This window comes from Nyctereutes procyonoides, unplaced genomic scaffold (assembly GCF_905146905.1).
Source record: "Nyctereutes procyonoides isolate TBG_1078 unplaced genomic scaffold, NYPRO_anot_genome, whole genome shotgun sequence".
In the NCBI taxonomy this organism is placed as follows: domain Eukaryota; kingdom Metazoa; phylum Chordata; class Mammalia; order Carnivora; family Canidae; genus Nyctereutes; species Nyctereutes procyonoides.
This window is the reverse complement of record NW_026575052.1, coordinates 23,527,840-23,547,777: the sequence shown is the minus strand read 5'-3', so window position 1 is coordinate 23,547,777 and position 19,938 is coordinate 23,527,840. Positions and strand designations below refer to the sequence as shown.

Genomic DNA, 19,938 nt, shown 5'->3' with positions numbered 1-19,938 from the left:
CATAACAAGTTCAAGAGACAGTTTTCAAAAAAGAGATCACAAGCAAATGTAATCAAGTTCTGAAGAGAGTACACAAATACAGAAAGTTAAAATATAAAAGGAGATATAAAAAATGAATATAGAATTTTTAAATTATAAAACTGCACAATTCTACCTTGTAAGCCATTGAAGGTTATGTTCAGTGCCATGCCAGTAACTATAAAACTTCAGTTTCGGGGGATCCCTGGGTGGCTCAGCGGTTTAGCGCCTGCCTTTGGCCCAGGGGAGATCCTGGAGTCCCCGGATCGAGTCCCGCGTCGGGCTCCCGGCATGGAGCCTGCTTCTCCCTCTGCCTGTGTCTCTGCCTCTCTCTCTCTCTATGTCTATCATAAATAAATAAATAAATAAATAAATCCTAAAAAAAAAAAAACAAAAACAAAAAAACTTCAGTTTCAGTCAGCCTGGTGGCGCAGCGGTTTAGCACTGCCGGCAGCCACGATCCTGGAGACCTGGGATCGAGTCCCACGTCCGGCTCCCTGCATGGAGCCTGCTTCTCCCTCTGCCTGTGTCTCTGCCTCTCTCTCTGTGTGTCTCTATGAATAAATTAAAAAAATAAATAAATAAAAATAAAAAATAAATAAAACTTCAGTTTCTGAGAAAACATGACCAAAATTTACTCAAAAGGAAACAAAACTATATAAAAGCAATACCTAGAAAAGATATTAGAACACTTATCCAAAAATTACCTTCCCCAACATCACATGAAGAATTTTACAAGTAATTTAGTTCAAATGTCCAAGGGAAAAATAATTCTGATGCTTTTTAAAAGGCTCCAGACCAAAGAATGAGGAAAATGGTACAACTCATTTTATGACACAGGCTTATCTATGATACCAAAACTTGACAAAAGAAAGCACAGAAAGGAATGTTTCCCAATATTTTAACAGGTAAATATCTTCCCTCTACCATTAGCTTATCCTCAATCAGGCAAAAGAGCTTTATTAAATTTTACTAACTGTAGTCTGAATTATGGCCATAACGTGTATGTTAAATATGCCTCACTGAAGATTCTGAAAGACCCGTAGGGGGTACTACCATCCAGCTTCCTTAACAATCACTGCTAGCGACCCATCTTGCTCTTCTAATTGAAATAGTAAGAGTGAATTCAGTAGTATGTTAAAAAGCCAATATAATATGACCAAGTAGGATTTAGGCCAAGGAACCAATACTAGAAACTATATTAATAGGTTAAATACTATCAGTAAAAGGCTTTACCATGTAAATAAATGTCAAAAATATATTCAAAAGAATTCAACCTCAGTCCCTAGTAAAAGAGTAAACTAAAAATCAAAGATTATTGCCAACAACTATCATTATACTTAGTACTAGAATCCTAAAACAGAATTCGTAAAGGCATGACTACCTGCTATTGCCTCTACTTTTTAGACAATGTATTAGACAATGTAATAACACAAGAAAAAAAGAGAGAGGGGACTATAATTACTAAAGGGGGAAAGTCCAAATTATATTTGCAGATGATTAAATTATCTGCCTAGTATATACCTAGAAAACCCAAGAAAATCAAACTGAAAAATATTAGAATAAGAATGCATTCTATCTTGTGGCCAATTACAAAAACAGCACACAAAATAAGCTTTCTCATATACCACCTTAAAAACATAATTTAAAAATATCCCATTTGCAACAGTAACCAAAAAATAAATATGTAAAATATCCAGTAATAAACTCAAAAGGTAATAAAAAGTACTTTATTGAGTAAAATTACAAACCATTCTGGGAACATAAAAGAGAGCTTAAATTTATGAAAAGATAAATAACACTGTTGAATGAGAAATTGTTTTACCGTATTTATTTCAGTTCTTCCCAAATTAAGTTATAAGTGTAATGCAATAATAATTAAAATAGAAAGGGCTGATATACCTAGAAGACTCCAAAAAAGTGATTTCGGAAGTTTATCTGGAAAAAGTATTGTCCTCTCCATACAAAAGAGCCAAGGATTGTCTGGTAACAAAGAATAGTCATGGGAGTCTTATACTGCCTGAAAGTGGAAGGTATCATAAAACTCTGGTAATTAAAATGGTGCATCAAGGGTCCCTGGGTGGCTCAGCGGTTTAGCGCCTGCCTTTGGCCCAGGGCGTGATCCTCAAGTCCCAGGATCAAGTCCCACATCGGGCTCCCAGCATGGTGCCTGCTTCTCCCTCTGTCTGTGTCTCTGCCTCTGCCTGTGTCTCTGCCTGTGTGTGTGTCTCTCTCTCTCTCAAAAATAAATAAATCTTTAAAAAAAAATAAAATGGTGTATCAAGAACAACAGACAAAACAAAACAAAAACAATAAAACAAATGACAAAAAAAAAACAAAATAAGTAGATCTAAGTATTCTGACATTCATTTAGTCAACGCAGGAGATAAACTGGTTAACCACATGAGGAGAAAACGTCAGACATCTACTCCATTTCATACAGCAACTAAATTCTTGATGTATTACAAGAATGATATAAAAAATTTTAAATCACAAAATAACAAGAACATACAAGTAACTAATCTGACACTTAGGTGGGAAAAGTTCCCCTAAAAGATGAAAAACTTTTGAATAACAACAATTCAAAAGTAAAAGGCAGGCAATAAACAACCTAGGAAAAATATTCCCATCATTTGATTAACAAATAATATCCCTAATCTATGAAGAGTTCTTACAAGTCAGTAAGATAAACATACATTAGCAAAATGAACAAAGGTTATAATAAATCACAAAAGAAATATATTTTTGCCCAATCAACATGGTGAGAGGGAATTCAACCACAAACTTAGTAATTTTTTTTTAAGGTTTTATTTATTTATTCATGAAAGACAGAGAGAGAGAGAGGCAGAGGCACACGCAGAGGGAGAAGCAGGATCCATGCAGAGAGCCTGACGTGGGACTCGATCCTGAGTCTCCAGGATCATGCCCTGGACTGAAGGTGGCACTAAACCACTGAGCCACCCGGGCTGCCCCACACTTAGTAATTAAAATACAAATTAGTTCTACAATGAGCTCCTACTGCATCTCCAAATTGTCAAATATTTTTCCTTTATGATAATTCCCAGTGTTGAAGAGGATGTAACAAATATGTATTCATAGGCAATCTTATTATAGTGGAAACTGGCATATCTTCTCTGGGTGGCAATCTGACAATGAAAACCAAAACTCTACAAATGTTAAACTGACAATTTGCCTTCTTGTAATTTATCTGGTGGAAAATACCAGAGGTTCATACAAAGATTCATGTGCAAGAACGGTCACTGAAAGAAAATTTATAATAGCAGGAAAAAAAATCCATATGATGAAATAAGTACTAGATAATAAAAATCCATATGATAAAATGCTATACATCTTTGTTTAAAATACCATACATAAATATGTATCATAAATATATTTTAGATAAAACTTGGCTCATAGTAATACACTGTACATATAGTAGGCATCTCTGGAAAATTATAGGCCTTTTTTTCCCCTTTTGCTATTTTTCTGTATTTTCAAGTTTTTCTAATATAGCAAACTATCATGTAACCAGGAAAAAATAGTATTTTAAATAAGAAATGCTTAATTATCTTATACGCCATACACATTGTGGTTAGCAACATGTTGAAAATAATCACATTACCTACAGTCACATCTACAATAATAAAAACAGCTAACTAACACTTAACACTATATTCACTTAACACCATTCTAAATACATAGAGTAAAGCAGTTAATCCTCACAACTATTATTATCTCCATTTTACAGATGAAGTTGAGGCTCAAAGAAATTGACTTGCCCAAGATTGCTCTGCTAGTAAGTAGGGAAGCTAGGGGAAAAACAAGGCAAACGGTCCAAAATCCACACTCTTAACCACAACAGGCTAAAGTCTCTCCTGATGAACTATATTCTAAAGCAACAAGTCTGATTTATAGCATAAATGTTAGAAGATAAACAATCGAATAAGCACTATTCCCTTTAAAATAGTCTCCATGGGAAAACTATACATATCCAAAAATGTGGTCACTGATCAACACATTTTTGGAAATCCTTCCTTTGCCTGTCTCCAGGGGGCAGTAAACAAGTTTCCAATGAGAAAAATGAGATTTCTTCCAAACCACTTGCATTCAGATGCAAGTCTTAAAGTGTGATTAAGCTGCACAGTTTTGCTTATGGTAACACTTCAAGAAAAATCGATGAGGCTGATTTTACTATCACACCCATAACTGGTATCCATTCCCAGGAACTACATTCACAAGTGGATTACACCATTTTGCTATTCATATTCCTATGAACATACTGAGCCAAAGTCATCAAAGGCAAAAACTGTATCTTATTCATCCTTGAATCTCTAGCCTCTAACACAATTTCTGGCACACAAAGAGGACTAATTAAGTATTTCTGAATGAACTCTACGGAGAATGTCATACAAATGCTCTGAGCAATGACAATATAGGAGAATAAGTAAAAATACTGCCAAGAGGGCATCTGAGTCTGTATATAGATAAACATACAATGTGGTAGAAACTACAATAGAAAAAAATGGAAATTTTAAGGAGTAATTCCTATAATTCTAAATATTAAGGAAGACAGAACTCAGTTTTTAACAGGTCTTCTTATAATAATTCCTAGCTGTACTCATTTCACAAAACACAAGGAAGGGGAGTAGATCTGCCCCCTAAGATGCCGTCTGCATTTAGACAATGATGTCTAAAAAGCAATCTACCGAACCAAGGATGCAGAAATAACCATAAACTTTCTCAGACAACGATGCAAAAACACATCTGCTACACAGAAGACACCAGGATGCATCCTGCCTATGGGTTCAATCGACAAAGCACAACGTGGTGCCTGAAATATAAATCAAAGAACCTTACATCCCTGGTACTTATTGACATTTGCTACCTGCAAATTTCTAATATGTGCAAGATGGGCCTATTTTTATTTACAGCACAAACCACAGACTGAATGTAAAACAAGATGCTTAATAAATCCAGAGGAACATAAAACACCAGCATAACTCAGACAGCAAGACAGACACTCACTCCTTAATTAAGTGGGTGATGTTCTGTTTAAAACAAAAAGACAACCCTGGGCTATAGCTAAGATTAAGCACTCAGTGTTGCGAGAGAAACGCCAACCATTTTCAGGGCAAAGGCTTTAAATCATGAAAAATAAACCATCTAATAGTCTGTATTCAATAGTAAGTAGACAGTCAGGACACAGACTGATTTGGATTAACACATTTTCAGTTATAACAAGTAATTTTACAGAGGATTAGTATCTTGATGGTCTGATCAATATGAGGCACCGCTGCTATTACAGATGAAGAGAAAATTGCCCCTCTGGTAATAAAGTGTGCGTGTCTTCGTTCTCCTTCATTTGCTGAGTCCATTACTGTAATGGTTCCAGCATTAACAGCTGGGGCAATTTAAGCAGCAGGGGTCTGATGAATTTAAAAGCTGGGCGCACTGGCTACTCATCCTTTCCTCCCTTGCAGTCTGCATATGCAACTCCTCTGCCCGGCTGCTTCCACCACGAAGACCGTGTTTTATGAGAACAATGACTCCGACTTCCCAATTATTGTCTCATTAATAGTGTTACCAGTCCATGTGACTAAAACAAAAAGTGCTCGCATCACACTGGCTGCTGATTCTGCAAAAAGAAAAAAAAAAACCCTGCACAATATTTACCTAAATAACAAGACTGACATGACAACAGGCGAGAGGCCACATAAACTGAAATGTTTGCATTCATTTGTCGGGTGCTATTCTCAAGCAAAAACAAAACAAAACAAAAACAGAACATTCCTGCTGACAGGAAAAAAAAAATTCATCAGCAAAAATGTTCCATCTTCTGTTTTCAAAAATAATGGTCAACTGGAAAACACTGAGTTAATGGACTGCTGTGCATAGAAACAGAAAATCCATATTAATACGGCCTTGAGACTTTAATCACACCCAATTCAGCAGAGTGAGTTAAGGTTGCCACATCAGCCCATTTTATATGATTATTAGAGAAATGCTGGCCCTTGAGGCTCAGCCTTGAATGATCCAGTCACTAAATGAAGGTGCCAAAGGGCAGACTTAGGGCTAATACAGAAATCAGAGCTCTGAATTTTCTGATCACAAACAGTTATGAAAACACTCATGCCCTGGCAACGTATCTCCTCCTCAGACCAGATGCAACATAATTTGGTCCTTCAGACTGAGTTTTCTACTTGGTTTCTACCAGCCGTAAAGGTCTCGACTGCCACTTAGCCATATGGCAGTTCTTTAACAGAAAGGAAGGCATGGTCACTTTGCAAGCACCTCATTTCCAAAACTACAGAGCAAATAAATGATGGGCATGGCAACAAGACAGATGTGCACAGCATAAACAAAAATGCAAGCCTATAGCATCTATTCAAGGGTCAGCTTTCAAACATGCACTGGCCTTCCAGACAAACACAATGCCAAGGACAAAGGTTTGGAAACAAGTTCCTACCAATGCAAATCTTAATCTCCTGAACATTTCCTGATCCAACCCAATAGTCCCCCCCACACCCCCACACCCCCCAGATTCCTTCCAGCTTACACTGGAAAATCAACTGGTGAGACAATTTTGTAAAATAATACAAAACCAGTGTCTAACAGAAGTCAAGTGAATGTGGTTAGCAGGACTCTAAATCCACCTCTGAATAGTACCTTTTTCAAGGGTCCAAAAGTACCATCTCAACTATAATGTTCTTGTCTTCTAAATCTAAAAAAAAAAAAAAAAAAAAAAGGAACAAGGAACGCCTAGGGTGGCTCAGGGCATGATCCCAGTCCTCGGATAGTCCCACATCAGGCTCCCTGCATGGAGCCTGCTTCTCCCTCTGCCTGTTTCTCTGCCTCTATGTCTCTCATGAATAAATAAAATAAAATCTTTAAACAAACAAAAAAAGTTCTTGTCATCTAGAGGTTACAAAGTCACACTTTATAAACTTTATCAAGAAATCTACCATAATAAACTAACAACTATAAAATACACTAACTCTGGAGGATGAACTAGCATCTGATATTTGAAAGAGTGCACCAGAAAACAATTGCTGGCAGTTGCTAAGCAAATGTTGAAAAGAAGAATCCTGTTTCTCAAAATTAATACCTATACCTATGTCAAGTAATTTACAATCCATAAAGTATTTAACGCTTTTCCATTATTTCTTTCAGGCTCCAGTTTCAGCTCTCACTAATGGAAGGCCTAATGACCAACAACAGGTGATGCTTTTGGGAATTCATTCATTCATTTGATAAATATGCACACACAACTGTGTGCTTGGCACAATGTGAAGTGTCAGGAATGGAATAATGGAATGGTGAATAACAGAACTAACCAGACAGGGTCTCCACTTTCCTGAAGCATACAGTCTAAAAGCCAATAATTGTTATTGCCAAACCTAGCACAATAAAATCCAATCAGCAGCCAAGGAGCAAATATTATAATTAGTAAGGGTCACACATAACCTGTATCAGACATTGGAGGCTCTTAACGATTCAATCTTTCTTCAACAGATACCTATAAATGTCTCTTATATGCAAGACACTACTAGGTATACTAGAGAGAAGGAAGAATGAATCAGACACCAATATTGTCATCAAAGAATCTAATGGCTGTTTAAAAGTGTCTAAGACCTTTCTCAAATGGCAAATTTAGTTTTCAAACCTAACACTAGCATGGTTAAGAAGAGACCTAGAAATAATACAAAGAAACAAGATTCACAATGACTCAATGGTTTAGCTAGTTAAGTTTTCAAGGAATGTATATAAAGTGGTTTGAAAACCAGAAACAAATAAACTAACCCTTTAATCTAAAGAAGGCAATCGAAACTACCAAATGGTGATTAAAGGTTGACCCATATACTGGAAGAGAGATCAAGCAAAACTTTTGGGGAAAAAGATCACAAAGTAGAATCTGCTAGGATAAGTTTTAATTTCTTTTCTTTTTTTTTTTTTTAAGATTTTATTTATTTATTCATGAGAGACACAGAGAGGCAGAGATGCAGGCAGAGGGAGAAGCAGGCTCCATACATGGAGCCTGACCTGGGACTTAATCCCTGTTCTTCAGGATCACCCTGGGCAGCCCTAGTTTTAATTTCTTAAGTCCCCTGGTCATTGGCCACCATCAAAAATGTTCTACGTTTAGTTTCCTAAATTAGCAACAGATACACTGGCAAAATAATCCAGGATGGTCCATGGTGAAGGCAAAGACCAAAAGAACTTTCTCAGAACCTCACTAAAATGTCAAACTGTAAAAAATAAAATAAAACTGAGGTAAAAAGACCTAAAAAGTACTTACATAAACAGCAAACTTCTTTTTATTCGGTTATTATATTTATAACTCATTATACCATATAACTTAAGATTTATTTTATTAAATGATACTAAGACAATTTCTACCAAAAACAGACTTTTTAAATAATTTTTATTTGAAACAGCAAGTTTATTCTGGATATATTCCTTCACTGATAAAAATGTACAATACTTAAACAAAATTATTATGTTCCTATTAAACGTATATAACCCTCTCAGTGATAAATGTAAACTGTTCTATTTTCAGTATTTTTTTAAAAAGATGATCTTACTCAAGCCAACATAAGAACCACTGAAACGAGTTTGGATTTCAGCATCTACATCTTTTCACTCCACGACTAAAGAATGGTTCTAATACCCTATTGAAATACCGACTGCTTTTTTCACAGAACTAGAAAAAAAGAATTCTACAATCTGTATGGAAACAAAAAACTCCAAATTGTCAAAGCAAAAAAATTTTTTTAAGATTTATTCATTTATTTGGGGGGAAGGAGAGGAGCAGAGGGAGAGAGAACCCCAAGCAGAATCTGCGCTGAGTGCAGAGTCTGACATGGGGCTCAATATCTGGACCGTGAGACCACAACTGGAGCCAAAACCAAGAGTCGGACACTCAACTGTTCCACACAGGCGCCCCTCAAAGCAATCTTGAAAAAGAAAAACAAAGTTAGATGTATCACAACTCCAGATTTCAAGTTATACTACAAAGCTGTAGTAATCAAAACACTATGGTACTGGCACAAAACAGACATAAGATCAATGGAACAGAACAGAAAGTCAGAAAGAAACCCACAATTATATGATAAATTAATCTTTGATCAAGGAGGGAAAAATATGCAATTGGACAAAGTATTTTCAACAAATGGTGTTGGGAAAACTGGACAGCAACATACAAAAGAATGAAACGGGACCACTTTCTTACACCAAACACAAAAATAAATGGATTAAAGACCTAAATGTGAGACCTGAAACCATAAAAATCCCAGAAGAGAGCACGGGCATGGGCCATAACAACTTCCTTATAGATATGTCTCCTGAGGAAAGCGAAACAAAAGTAAAAATAAACTATTGGGATTACAGAAAGATAAAAAGCTTCTGCACAGCAAAGGACAGTCAACAAAACTAAAAAACAGCTACTGAATGGGAGAAGTTATCTGCAAATGGCATAGCCATACAAGGGTTAGTATCCAGAATACATTAAAAGAATTTATAAAACTCAATACCCAAAAAACAAATAATCCAATTAAAAAATGACATAAGATATGAATAGATATTTCTCCAAAGAAGACATCCAGATGGCCAACAGACCAACATTAAAATAGACTCAACATCACTGATCATCAGAGAAATATAAAGCAAAACTACAATGAGATGTTACCTCACACCTGTCAGAATGGCTAAAATCAACAACACAAGAAACAACAAGTGTTGACAAGAATGTGGGAAGAAAAGAACCCTCTTGTACTGTGGGTGGGAAAGCAAACTGGTAGGGTCCCTATGGAAAACAGTACAGCAATTCCTCAAAAAATTAAAAACAGAACTACCCTATAATCCAGTAATCACACTACTGGGTATTTCCCCCAAAACACAAAAACACTAATTCAAAGGGATACACATACTCCTATGTTTACAGCAGCATCAATAGCCAAATTATGGAAGCTGCTCAAGTGTCCAGAGATAAATGAATGAATAAAGAAAATGTGGTATAGGGGCACCTAGCTGGCTCCATCAGAAGAGCATGAGATTCTTAATCTCAAGGTCAAGGGTTTGGAGCCTACTCATTAAAAAAAAAAAAAAAAGTGGTGTATCTATACAATGGAATATTATTCGGTCATTAAAAAGAATGAAACCTTGCCATTTGCAACAACATGGATGGAGCTAGAGAGTGCAATGCTAAGCAAAACACAAGTCAGTCAGAGAAAAACAAATATTATAGGATTTCATCATGTGTGCAATTGAAAAACAACACAAATGAACAAAGGAAAAAAAGAGACAAACCAAAAAACAGGCTCTTAACCAAAGAGAACAAACAGATGGTTACTAAAGGGGAGGTGAGTTGGGATATGGATGAAATAGAAAATGGAGATTAAGAGTACACTTACCATGATGAGCACTGAGTAATATATAGACTTGTTCAATCACTATACTGTACACCTGAAACTAATATAACACTGTGTTAACTATAGTGGAATTAGAAAAAAGAACAGGTCTAATATTTCTGAACAACCTCTAAAGGAGTCTTAGGCCTCTCATAAGGCTACATCCTTAGACAGATCTTAGGAAGGAATTCCATGATCCTACAACCTGATTAAACAGATCTTCCGGAGGAAGGAATTCCATGACTTCCATAGCACATTAGATCCTCCCTGCTCCCATGTCCCACTTCCATGATAAAAACTCACCACCATACTGTTGGTACTTGTTTAATTATTACTTTTCATGGAAAAGGCAGTCAGTTCCACAGAACCAAATCTGCCATATTTAGCCACGTGCCCCGAGTCGTAGATATACTACTTGGCACTTAACCAGATTCCTCATCGGAATCACAGAACACAAAAAATGGTTTGAATGACTATTTTCTCAATTCTCCCAAGACTGGTACATAACTTATACCACATGGGATCCACAGGAGAGAAGCTAGTGGAACCCCAGTTGAGAAATCTGTCCAATTAGACAGTGGATATAAGTATACTAGATGAATATCCTGAACAGAGGCTATAATATCTACAGGGATCAGATAAGTGGTAACTTGATGCCAATGATGTGATGGTGGTAACAACTACTTTTATTTTTAATATGTGCAGGAATGTTCTGGGTGCTTTTACATACATCTCACTTAATCCTCCTCATGATCATAAACATCACAATTTTACAGATGAAGAACCTGAGGTTGGGAGCAATGAAGCTGCTTGCCCCAATCAGTGATGGAGCAGGACTCGATTCCTGGAGTCTGCTTCTCCAGCCCCATATTCTAAACTGCTAACAGACAAAGCTGGAGTGTGGCAAAATGGAAAGTCCATCTACCACCTAAAGGGGCAGCCACCATGCAGCTCCAGTTGGTGCAGCGCATGCCTGGTGTTGCCAGAGAGTCTAGTTTTTCAAGAAAGCTAGACATCCAAATTTTTATCTCCCCTTTGTATTATAAAATAATTCAGAAACCTCCAAACACAGTTTGGGCCAAGTAAAACACATCTACAGGCAGGATAATTATGTGAGTTGTAAATGTGTGATCTCTAATGGTCCCTCCCTATCTTTCTGCAAAAACATACATGCCAAAAATGCATAATCTAAGTCTCCTTATAAGAAGTATTAGACAAATAAGAATACTGGTATAGCATACAAAGCAAACAGCCTGTCAACAATGCCTCACTCATCCCAAATGTCAATGTCATGAAAGAAAGCAAAGAAGACCAGATTAGAGAAGGTTAAAAGAAACCAGACATATGACAATTATAGATTATGTGTGGTCCTAGAATGGAACTTGGGCCAGAAAAAAAAAATGCGATAAAAGATATTATTAGGACATTAGCAAAATTTACATACGAACTTTAGAATAAGAGTATTTTATCAAGGTAAACTTTTCTGAATGTGACAATTCACTATATTTCCATATAACAGAGTGTCCTTGTTCTTAGAAAATACATGCCGAAGTAAAGGTAAAGCAGAGGTAAAGAGGAATGAGGTCTCCAACTTCTTCTGTAATGGTTCATTAAAAAAAAATAACAGGGGCACCTGGGTGGCTCAGTTGGTTAAGCATCTTTGCCTTTGGCTCAGGTCATGATCCTGGGATTCAGCCCCACATTGCCAGGATGGGTGGAGTGGGGGGGGGGGGGTTGTCCCTGCTCAGCAGAGGGGCCTGTTTCTCCCTCCCCTGGCTGGTGTTCACTCACTCTCTAATAAATAAAATATTTTATAATAATAATAATGGTTTATGTGTATATTTAGGGAGACAGAAAGCAAAAAAGCAAATGTGACAAGATGTTAACGACTTGTGAATCTGCATAATAGGCCTGTGAGGGCTCTCTGCTCTACTCTTCAGCACTTGTATAAATTTTAAATCATTTTATTTTTTTTAAAGATTTTATTTATTTATTTGGCAGAGAGAGAGAACACAAGCATGGGAAGCAGCAGGCAGAAGGAGAGGGAGAAGTAGACTCCCCAATGAGCAGGGAGCCCAATGTGGGCTCAGTCCCAGGACCCTGGGATCATGACCCAAGCCAAAGGCAGACACTTAACGGACTGAGCCATCCAGGCACCCCTAAATCATTTTAAAATAACAAATTATAGCATCTGGAAAAACAAAAGCATGGAGGCAACCCTCTAGCAGTAAAGGGCCCTTCGGACGATCGAACTCATGCTAAGCCATATCTACCGTATCCCTGGCACAGGGACCTCATCACACTGGATCCTCTGAGTGACCCACACAAGAAGCCATGCTTGACTCCATTTTCTCCCTAGAGAAACTGAGGCACAGGGCACCAACCCTCCATCCCAACAGCAAGGAAATTTTTAAGGCCGTGGTTCCAACTGAGACTTCCAACTACCAATCTGGACCATGCCACCATATGCCTTACAAGAAAAATTCATTATAAAAATGCATGAATAGGGCGTTTAGGTGGTGCAGTCAGTAAAGCATCTGCCTTCAGCTCATGTCATGATCCCATGATCTAGTCCCACATCAGGCTCCCTGTGAGGAGTCTACTTCTCCATCTACCTCTGCCACCTCCTTTTCCCTCTTTCTTCCTCACTCATACTCCCTCTCTCAAATAAATAAAATCTTTTAAAAAATTAAAGAAATTCTTTTAAATGAATGAATATACTTTGGTGCATTCTTAGGTTTTAACACAGATTAAATAAACGTTATCAGGAAAAGCTAGATAACATTTAGTCCGCCCTTTTCATTCACCCTCCAGACTTGCACAACATATAAAAGTCTATAGCATAAGCAATCACAAGAAGAAAACACAATCTAAGTTATTTCAAAGAGAAAAGAAAAATCAAAAGTAATATTACCCATTATGGAGATAATTTAAAAAGCAAACAAGAAATCTTTGTGACCTTGGAATAGGTAACAATTTCATAGATATCATTAAAAAGCATTAATCATAAGAAGCAGTACCAATAAATTAGACCTTTATCAAAATTAAGTATTTTCGTACTTTAAACAATCATTTAATAAACTAAAAGACTGGAAAACTATGTTCACAATACATATCATCAACAAAGAACATCTAGAAAATCTGACAACTCCTAACAATTTTAAGAAGACAGCCCAACCCAAAAAATGGACATAAGATTTGAATAGACACTTCACAAAAACAAATGTAAACATGGTCAATAAACACATGAGAGGCTCAGCATCATTACATGGCAGGGAAATGAAAATCAAAGCCACGATGAGGGCCGCTTGGGGGACTCAGTCTGTGAAGCATATGCCTTTGGCTCAGGTCATGATCCTAGGGTCCTGGGATGGAGCCCTATGTGCTGTTCCTGCTCAGCAGGGAGCCTGCTTCTCCCTCTCTCTCTGTCCCCTCTCCCCATTCATGCTCTCTCCTGCATGCTCTAGATCAAATAAATAAAATCTTAAAATAAAAATAAAAATAAAAAAACACTTCACACCAAGATGGCTACAATCAAAAAGACATTAACAGGAGGTGACAAGTATGTGAAGAAACTGGAACCCTCAAGCAATGCTGGTGGAAACATAAAAGGGTGAATCTACATTGGAAAACAGTATCTTAGTCCATTCGGGCTTCCAAAACAAAATACCACAAACTGGGTGGCTTATAAACTGCAGAAATTCTTTGCATCTAGTTCTGGAGGCTAGAAGTTCAAGATTTAGGTACCAGCATGGTCAGGTTCTAGTGAGGACTCTCTTCCAGGTTGCAAACTCCAAACTTCTGGCTGTGTCCTCACACGGCAGGAGGGATGAGGAGCTCTCTCAGGCCTCTTTTACAAGACACTAAACCCCTTACTAATCACCTCAAAAAGGTGGGGAAAAAGCCCCACTTCCTAATACCATGACTTTGGGATTTAGGATTTCAACATAAAAATTTTGGAAGGACTTAAACATTCGGACGAAAACAAACAGTACGGCACTATCTTAAAATGTTAAATACAGATTTACTATGTGACCAGCAAGTCCACTCCTAGGCATCTTCTCAAGAGAAAGGAAAATATTATCTGTACAAAAAGTAGAATAGGAATATTCATAGCGCTGTTTAAAATAGCCAAAAAGTATAAACAACCTAAATATCCACCAACTGGTGAATGGATTAAACAAAGTGTGGCATATTCACACATTGGAATATTATACTATTTAGTCATAAACAGGAACTAAATATTGATTCATACATGTTACAACATGGATGAACCTCAAAACGTTATGCTGGGTAAAGAAACCAAACACAAAAGACCACATACTGTCTGACTCCATTTACATGATATCTCCAGAAAAGGTAACTTGTGAGAACAAAGAATTGATTAGTGGTTGCCTAGGGATGGGGGATAGGACAAGGGAATAAACTACAAATCAACACACATCTTCTTTGGGGGATGATGGAAAGGTTCTAAACTGAAATTATGGTGATTATTGCACAACTCTGTAAATATACTACAAATCACTGAACTGTACACTTAGAAGAGGTGAGTTTTATAGTACATAAATTATACCTCAAAAGGTTTTTTTAGAAAGATACTCAATGTCATTAGTCACCACTGAAATGGACATTAAAGCCACCTTGAGATACCACTACACAGCTACTAGAATGGCTAAAATTTTAAAGACTGACAATAATAAGTATCAGTGAGGACATGGAGCACTAGAATTCTCGTACACATTTGATGAAGATATAAAAATGGTGTAGTGGGTGTGAATAACATCTCCCAAAATGATATGTCCAATCTTAACCCATGGTAGTTGTAAATGTGAAAAAGGGTCTTTGTAGATGTAAATAAATCAAAGATCTTGAGATTAAGATCATCCTGGATTTAGGGTAGGCTCTAAATATAATGACTGGTGTCTTTACTTGAGAAAGGAGAGGGGATATGACACACAAAAACACTTAGAAGGTGGCTATGGGAACACAGAAGCCAACTATGTTCTGGTTGCCCAAACCAAGAAATTCCAGGAGTCACCAGAAGCCAAGAGAGGCAAGGAAGGATTCTTCCCTAGAACCTTCAGAGGGACCATGACCTGTCAACACCCTGCATCCAGATTTACCTTTAGAACTAAGAGAGAATAAATTTCTGTTGTTTTAAGACACCAAGTTCTAGCTGCCCTAGGAAACTAATGCAAATGGCAGAATCACTTTGGTAGTTTCTTAAAAGCTAAACAAAGAACTGAACAACTGGAATCCTGAGTGTTTATACAAGAGAAACAAAGACAAAGACTTCTACATGAATGATGATAGTAGCTTTTTTTACATTAACAGTCCCAAACCAGAAATAATCCAAATGTTCTTAAGCAACAGGTGAATGAATAAACAATATGTGGTATTTTCAAACAGTACACTACTGCTCAGCAATAAAAAAGGAATGAACTACTGATACACAGGACAACATGAATAAATCTCAAAGATCACCATGCTCAGTGAAAGTAGACAGACTCAAGAGCACATACGGTGTTTCCATTTATATGAAAATAGAAAATACAGACTCGTCTACGTCGACAGAAAACATTATTTATTGGTAGTTGCTTGGGAACCAAGGTAGGGGAGACACTGACTGCAAATCAGCAAGAGGAAATTTCTGACTGAAAGGTTTGCTATGTCAACTATGATGGTGGTGTTGCAGATATAAACATCTGTCAAAACCCATCAAATTGCACACTATAAATGGGTACGAATTATTGTTCATATATTATACCTCAGTAAAGTTGATTAGAAATGAAAAAGTAAGTCATGAGTAACTGACCATTTTCTATTGAAGATTTAAAACTTAACTGTCGATACTTTGTTCTAACCAATAATATTTTCATAAGCAAATTTTAAATCAAGTATCAAAGGAATTCTTTAAAGTAAACAGGAAGACAACTTGCTCTATCAATTAAATATGTTTCACATGTTGAAAATGGAAAAAAGCTTTGAGTCAGAAGACCTCATTCTGAGCTCTAGTTCTGCATAGCCACCGAGTGGCCTTGGGCAAGTCATGATTCCCTCAAGCCTCAGTTTCCACATCCATAAAATGTGGATGACATGAGTATCTCACAGGCAAAGGGTAAAGTTTCAGTAGGGTTAAAGCTCCTTTGTGCAGGGATTCCATCTTAGCTAAAGTCATAATCCCAGTGTCTAGCATATCATAGGTGCTCAATAAATCAATGAATGAATGAATGAATGATGAATGAAATCATTCAATAAATCGATGAAAAGAATGAATAACGTAATTATAAAGGAAAGGTGATAAAGACATCATACAGAATGCCACTGGGTGACATTTATCTCTTTCTATGCACTGTTGTAGTCTAATGCAGAAGGATCCTAGCCCCTTTGAATCCATCTTTAGTATACTGTCCATATCATAGGCAGACTCCAGCATGAAAACGTCAGGTCCCTGGTGAGACCTTGTTATAACTCAGGTCATTATAGGACAGATTTTACATTTTAAATCCATAGAAGCACTGCCCTAAGACAAACACCTGTAGGACTCTAAATTCTACAAGAGCAAGAACTGTGTCTGTTTTAGTTATCATCGGTCGTCATCTCTAATATTTGCCTAATAAGGAGTAGGCAACCTAACAGCATGTGTAAAGGTTATGTAGCCAGATAAAGCGGGAAAGAGGGCCTTTTAAAAAGGCCAAAGTGGCTAATGGGTAGAGAGCAGGGACAGTGTCATGTCCCATGAGGCTGTAGAAACAAGAAGGGTCCAAACCATGCAAGGCATTGTAGGCCGAGTGACGTTGTGTCTTTCTCCTAAGAGCAAGAGAAAGTCATGGGAAATTTTTAAACAGGTGGTTGGCAGAGGAGGGAAGAAGGAAAGGGACATGATCAGATTTACATTGCAAAAAGATCACTCTCCAGAGTGTGCAAAACAGACTAGCTGTGTGGAAGAAAGGGGGCATGGGAGCTGTTAGGGTGGAGAGTAAGTGTAGACCAATAAGCAGACTGTTGCAACATCCATTAAAGAGATCATGGAAGCTTGGTCCAAGGTGCTGGAGATAGAAAAAGGGGACAGGTTATCGACATATTTAAACAAACCAAAGGGACTTGATTTGGGGAATGAGAGAAAGGAAACCCTCAATTCTTCTGAACCTTACGATTTCGTCTGTAAAACAGGACAGTTGATAATCCATCTGCATAATCTCTCACAATCTTCTTTGGTACGAACATGATGAAATAATATAAACTTTACAAACTTAACGTAGGTCCTGACGTATAATAAATGCTTAAAAAAAAAAAAAAAGTCGCTATAGATGTTATTACTGCCATCCATGAAATGGCAACTACCAGAGGCTGAAGCCCAAAGGTAGAAAATAGGATTGTAGTGAGACTCCTATCCGCTGAAGACACAGAGCACGACAGGCAGCCACTGAGATAACTGTCTGATAATAGACACGTCTGATTTCATCTGAACCAAGCTCAGTCCTCGGAAACCATTACTGAAGAGGAAGCACAACTGTTATACGCTCAGTCATCTGAGAGTCCGGTAAACTGAGGCACCAGGGTAGCTACAAATGTGACCAAGGAATGAGGCGCAGAAGAGGAAAAGGAAACGGTGTCGTGATTCTCATTCGTGATCCAACAGGACTAGGCCCGCATCCTGACCAGCGCGAAGGTATGTCCCCCCCCCCCCCCCGTGTGTCTGGTTCCCTTACTGACAAGGCCCTGTCACCCCTCGGCTTTAGACCGTGCGTCCGCTCGCCGTGCGACCGAATCCTCCCGGTTCCCGGCCCCTAGCTACAAGTGCACGCAGGATCCCACACTCGACAGACGCCGACATACCTTAGCTTCGCGCTCTCTTTCCTCTGCGGTCGGGGTCCGCTTCATGCTGCCGCTACAGCCGCCTTCGCCACTGCTGGCCGCGTAGGTCCTTCGCCCTGGACCCCGCCTCCTGCTTGTAGTTCTCTCGGCGTCCTGCTCCCGCCCGGCGCCATTCTCCGTCAGAGCCTCAGGAACTACCATTCCCAGGATGCAAGGCGGCGACGCTCGAGAGCGCCTCGGGGTTTGTAGCACGAGAATTTCCCAGGGCCGACAGCTACGCAGCGGGCTGGCGGGCTAAGAGGCTGGAGGGAAACTACATTTCCCAGGAGGAAACGGAGCCCGCCATGTTTTTCCCGTGCTCCTCTCGGTCAGCCGCCCAACACGCCGTCGGCGCTATAGCAACGGTAGCTAGCCGCGGGGAGAGAGTGGCGGTGAGTACTCCGGGGGAGTTGAAGGGGACGGAGGTGGAGGTGGCCCACCATCTACCTGCAGCACGGGGCAGGGTCCTGGGGTCAGCTCTACGCCGGAGAGAAGGCACTAGAGTTCTGCTCGCGTGGAAAGCAGCCCGGCACGAGACAGCACGTCCTCAGGCCTGAATCACAGCCCGCCCATTATCCCCACGCCCAGCACCGGTTTGAAATTTTATATCCCAGCCTTAAGTCCCAGCTGAGGAGCGTTAATGCTAATGGCTGTGCCCATCCAAGTCCTTCAAGTAGAAGGGCACAGAAACACAGTGCTCTCATTAGCCCTTAAACCTCCTGAATGGCCTGTTGTTTGTTTATCGCCTGATGACCCCCATAGGCTCTGAACTACATAACGGCGGGCATTCTTTTTACCATTTTAGTCTCAATGCCACATATTCATTTAATCATCAGGTAAATATTTTTTAAAGATTTTACTTATTCGAGAGAGAGAGGCAGAGACACAGGCAGAGGGTGAAGCAGGCTCCACGCAGGGAGCCCGAGGTGGGACTCGATCCCGGGTGTCCAGGATCAGGCCCTGGGCGGACGGCGGCGCTCAACCGCTGAGCCCCCACCCCCCCACCCCCCCACCCCCGGGCTGCCCTCATCAAGTAAACATTAATGTCGGTGCCCACGTTGCACCAGACCGCTGTTCACTACCGCTGTGAATAAGACTGATGCCCATCTCAAGAGGCTTATACTTGATTAGTAGAAACAAACCAGTAATGAGCTAGTAAACTAATAATTTTAGGTAGAGATGACTGCTGCAACGGAAAGAAGCAGCGATGAATTTGGGGGGAAGAATACTCAAACACAGAGTGATCAGAGAAGGCATCTCAAGAAGTGACATTTGACCCGAGCCCCAAAGAATGAGAAGCCTCCCCATGCAAAGGCTTTGAGCAAGACAGGGTACTGTGGATTTGAGGAACTTAAAGGAGTGTTGAGTGAAGTATGGCAAGCAAGGAGGGATAACAGAAGGTGGTGTTGGAGAGGCATGACAGCACTGTGCCGGGTTTCTCAATCTCAGCACTATTAACATTTGGAGCCAGATCATTCTTGTGGTTTCTGTGCACTGTGGGATGTTTAACATCGTCTCTGGCCTCTAAAAGACAGTAGCGCTGCCCTCCACCTTCCCAGTCGTGACAATCAAAAATATGACCGACCGCTTCTTAGATGTGTGTGACCTTAGGTATGTTACCTAAGCTGTGTCTTGGTTTTTGCATTTGTAAAGTAGT

The 19,938-nt window shown here is 39.0% G+C and overlaps 2 protein-coding genes across 8 annotated transcripts in view; one reads left to right on the top strand and one right to left on the bottom strand.

Annotated features, from left to right (window-relative positions):
• The window catches only part of FTO (FTO alpha-ketoglutarate dependent dioxygenase), a 379,547-nt gene extending 361,209 nt beyond the window's left edge, over window positions 1-18,338 (bottom strand). For both annotated transcript variants that reach the window (XM_055332216.1, XM_055332217.1), the window contains exon 1: window positions 18,264-18,338. In XM_055332216.1, coding sequence (XP_055188191.1) covers window positions 18,264-18,308 — 45 coding nt within the window. In that variant the 5' untranslated portion in view covers window positions 18,309-18,338. The remainder of the gene's footprint in view (window positions 1-18,263) is intronic.
• Window positions 18,339-18,616: 278 nt separating this feature from the next.
• Window positions 18,617-19,938, top strand: part of RPGRIP1L (RPGRIP1 like) — a 94,123-nt gene continuing 92,801 nt past the window's right edge. For all 6 annotated transcript variants that reach the window (XM_055332500.1, XM_055332498.1, XM_055332501.1 and 3 more), the window contains exon 1: window positions 18,617-18,673. The gene's annotated coding sequence lies outside the window, so the exon portion shown is untranslated. The remainder of the gene's footprint in view (window positions 18,674-19,938) is intronic.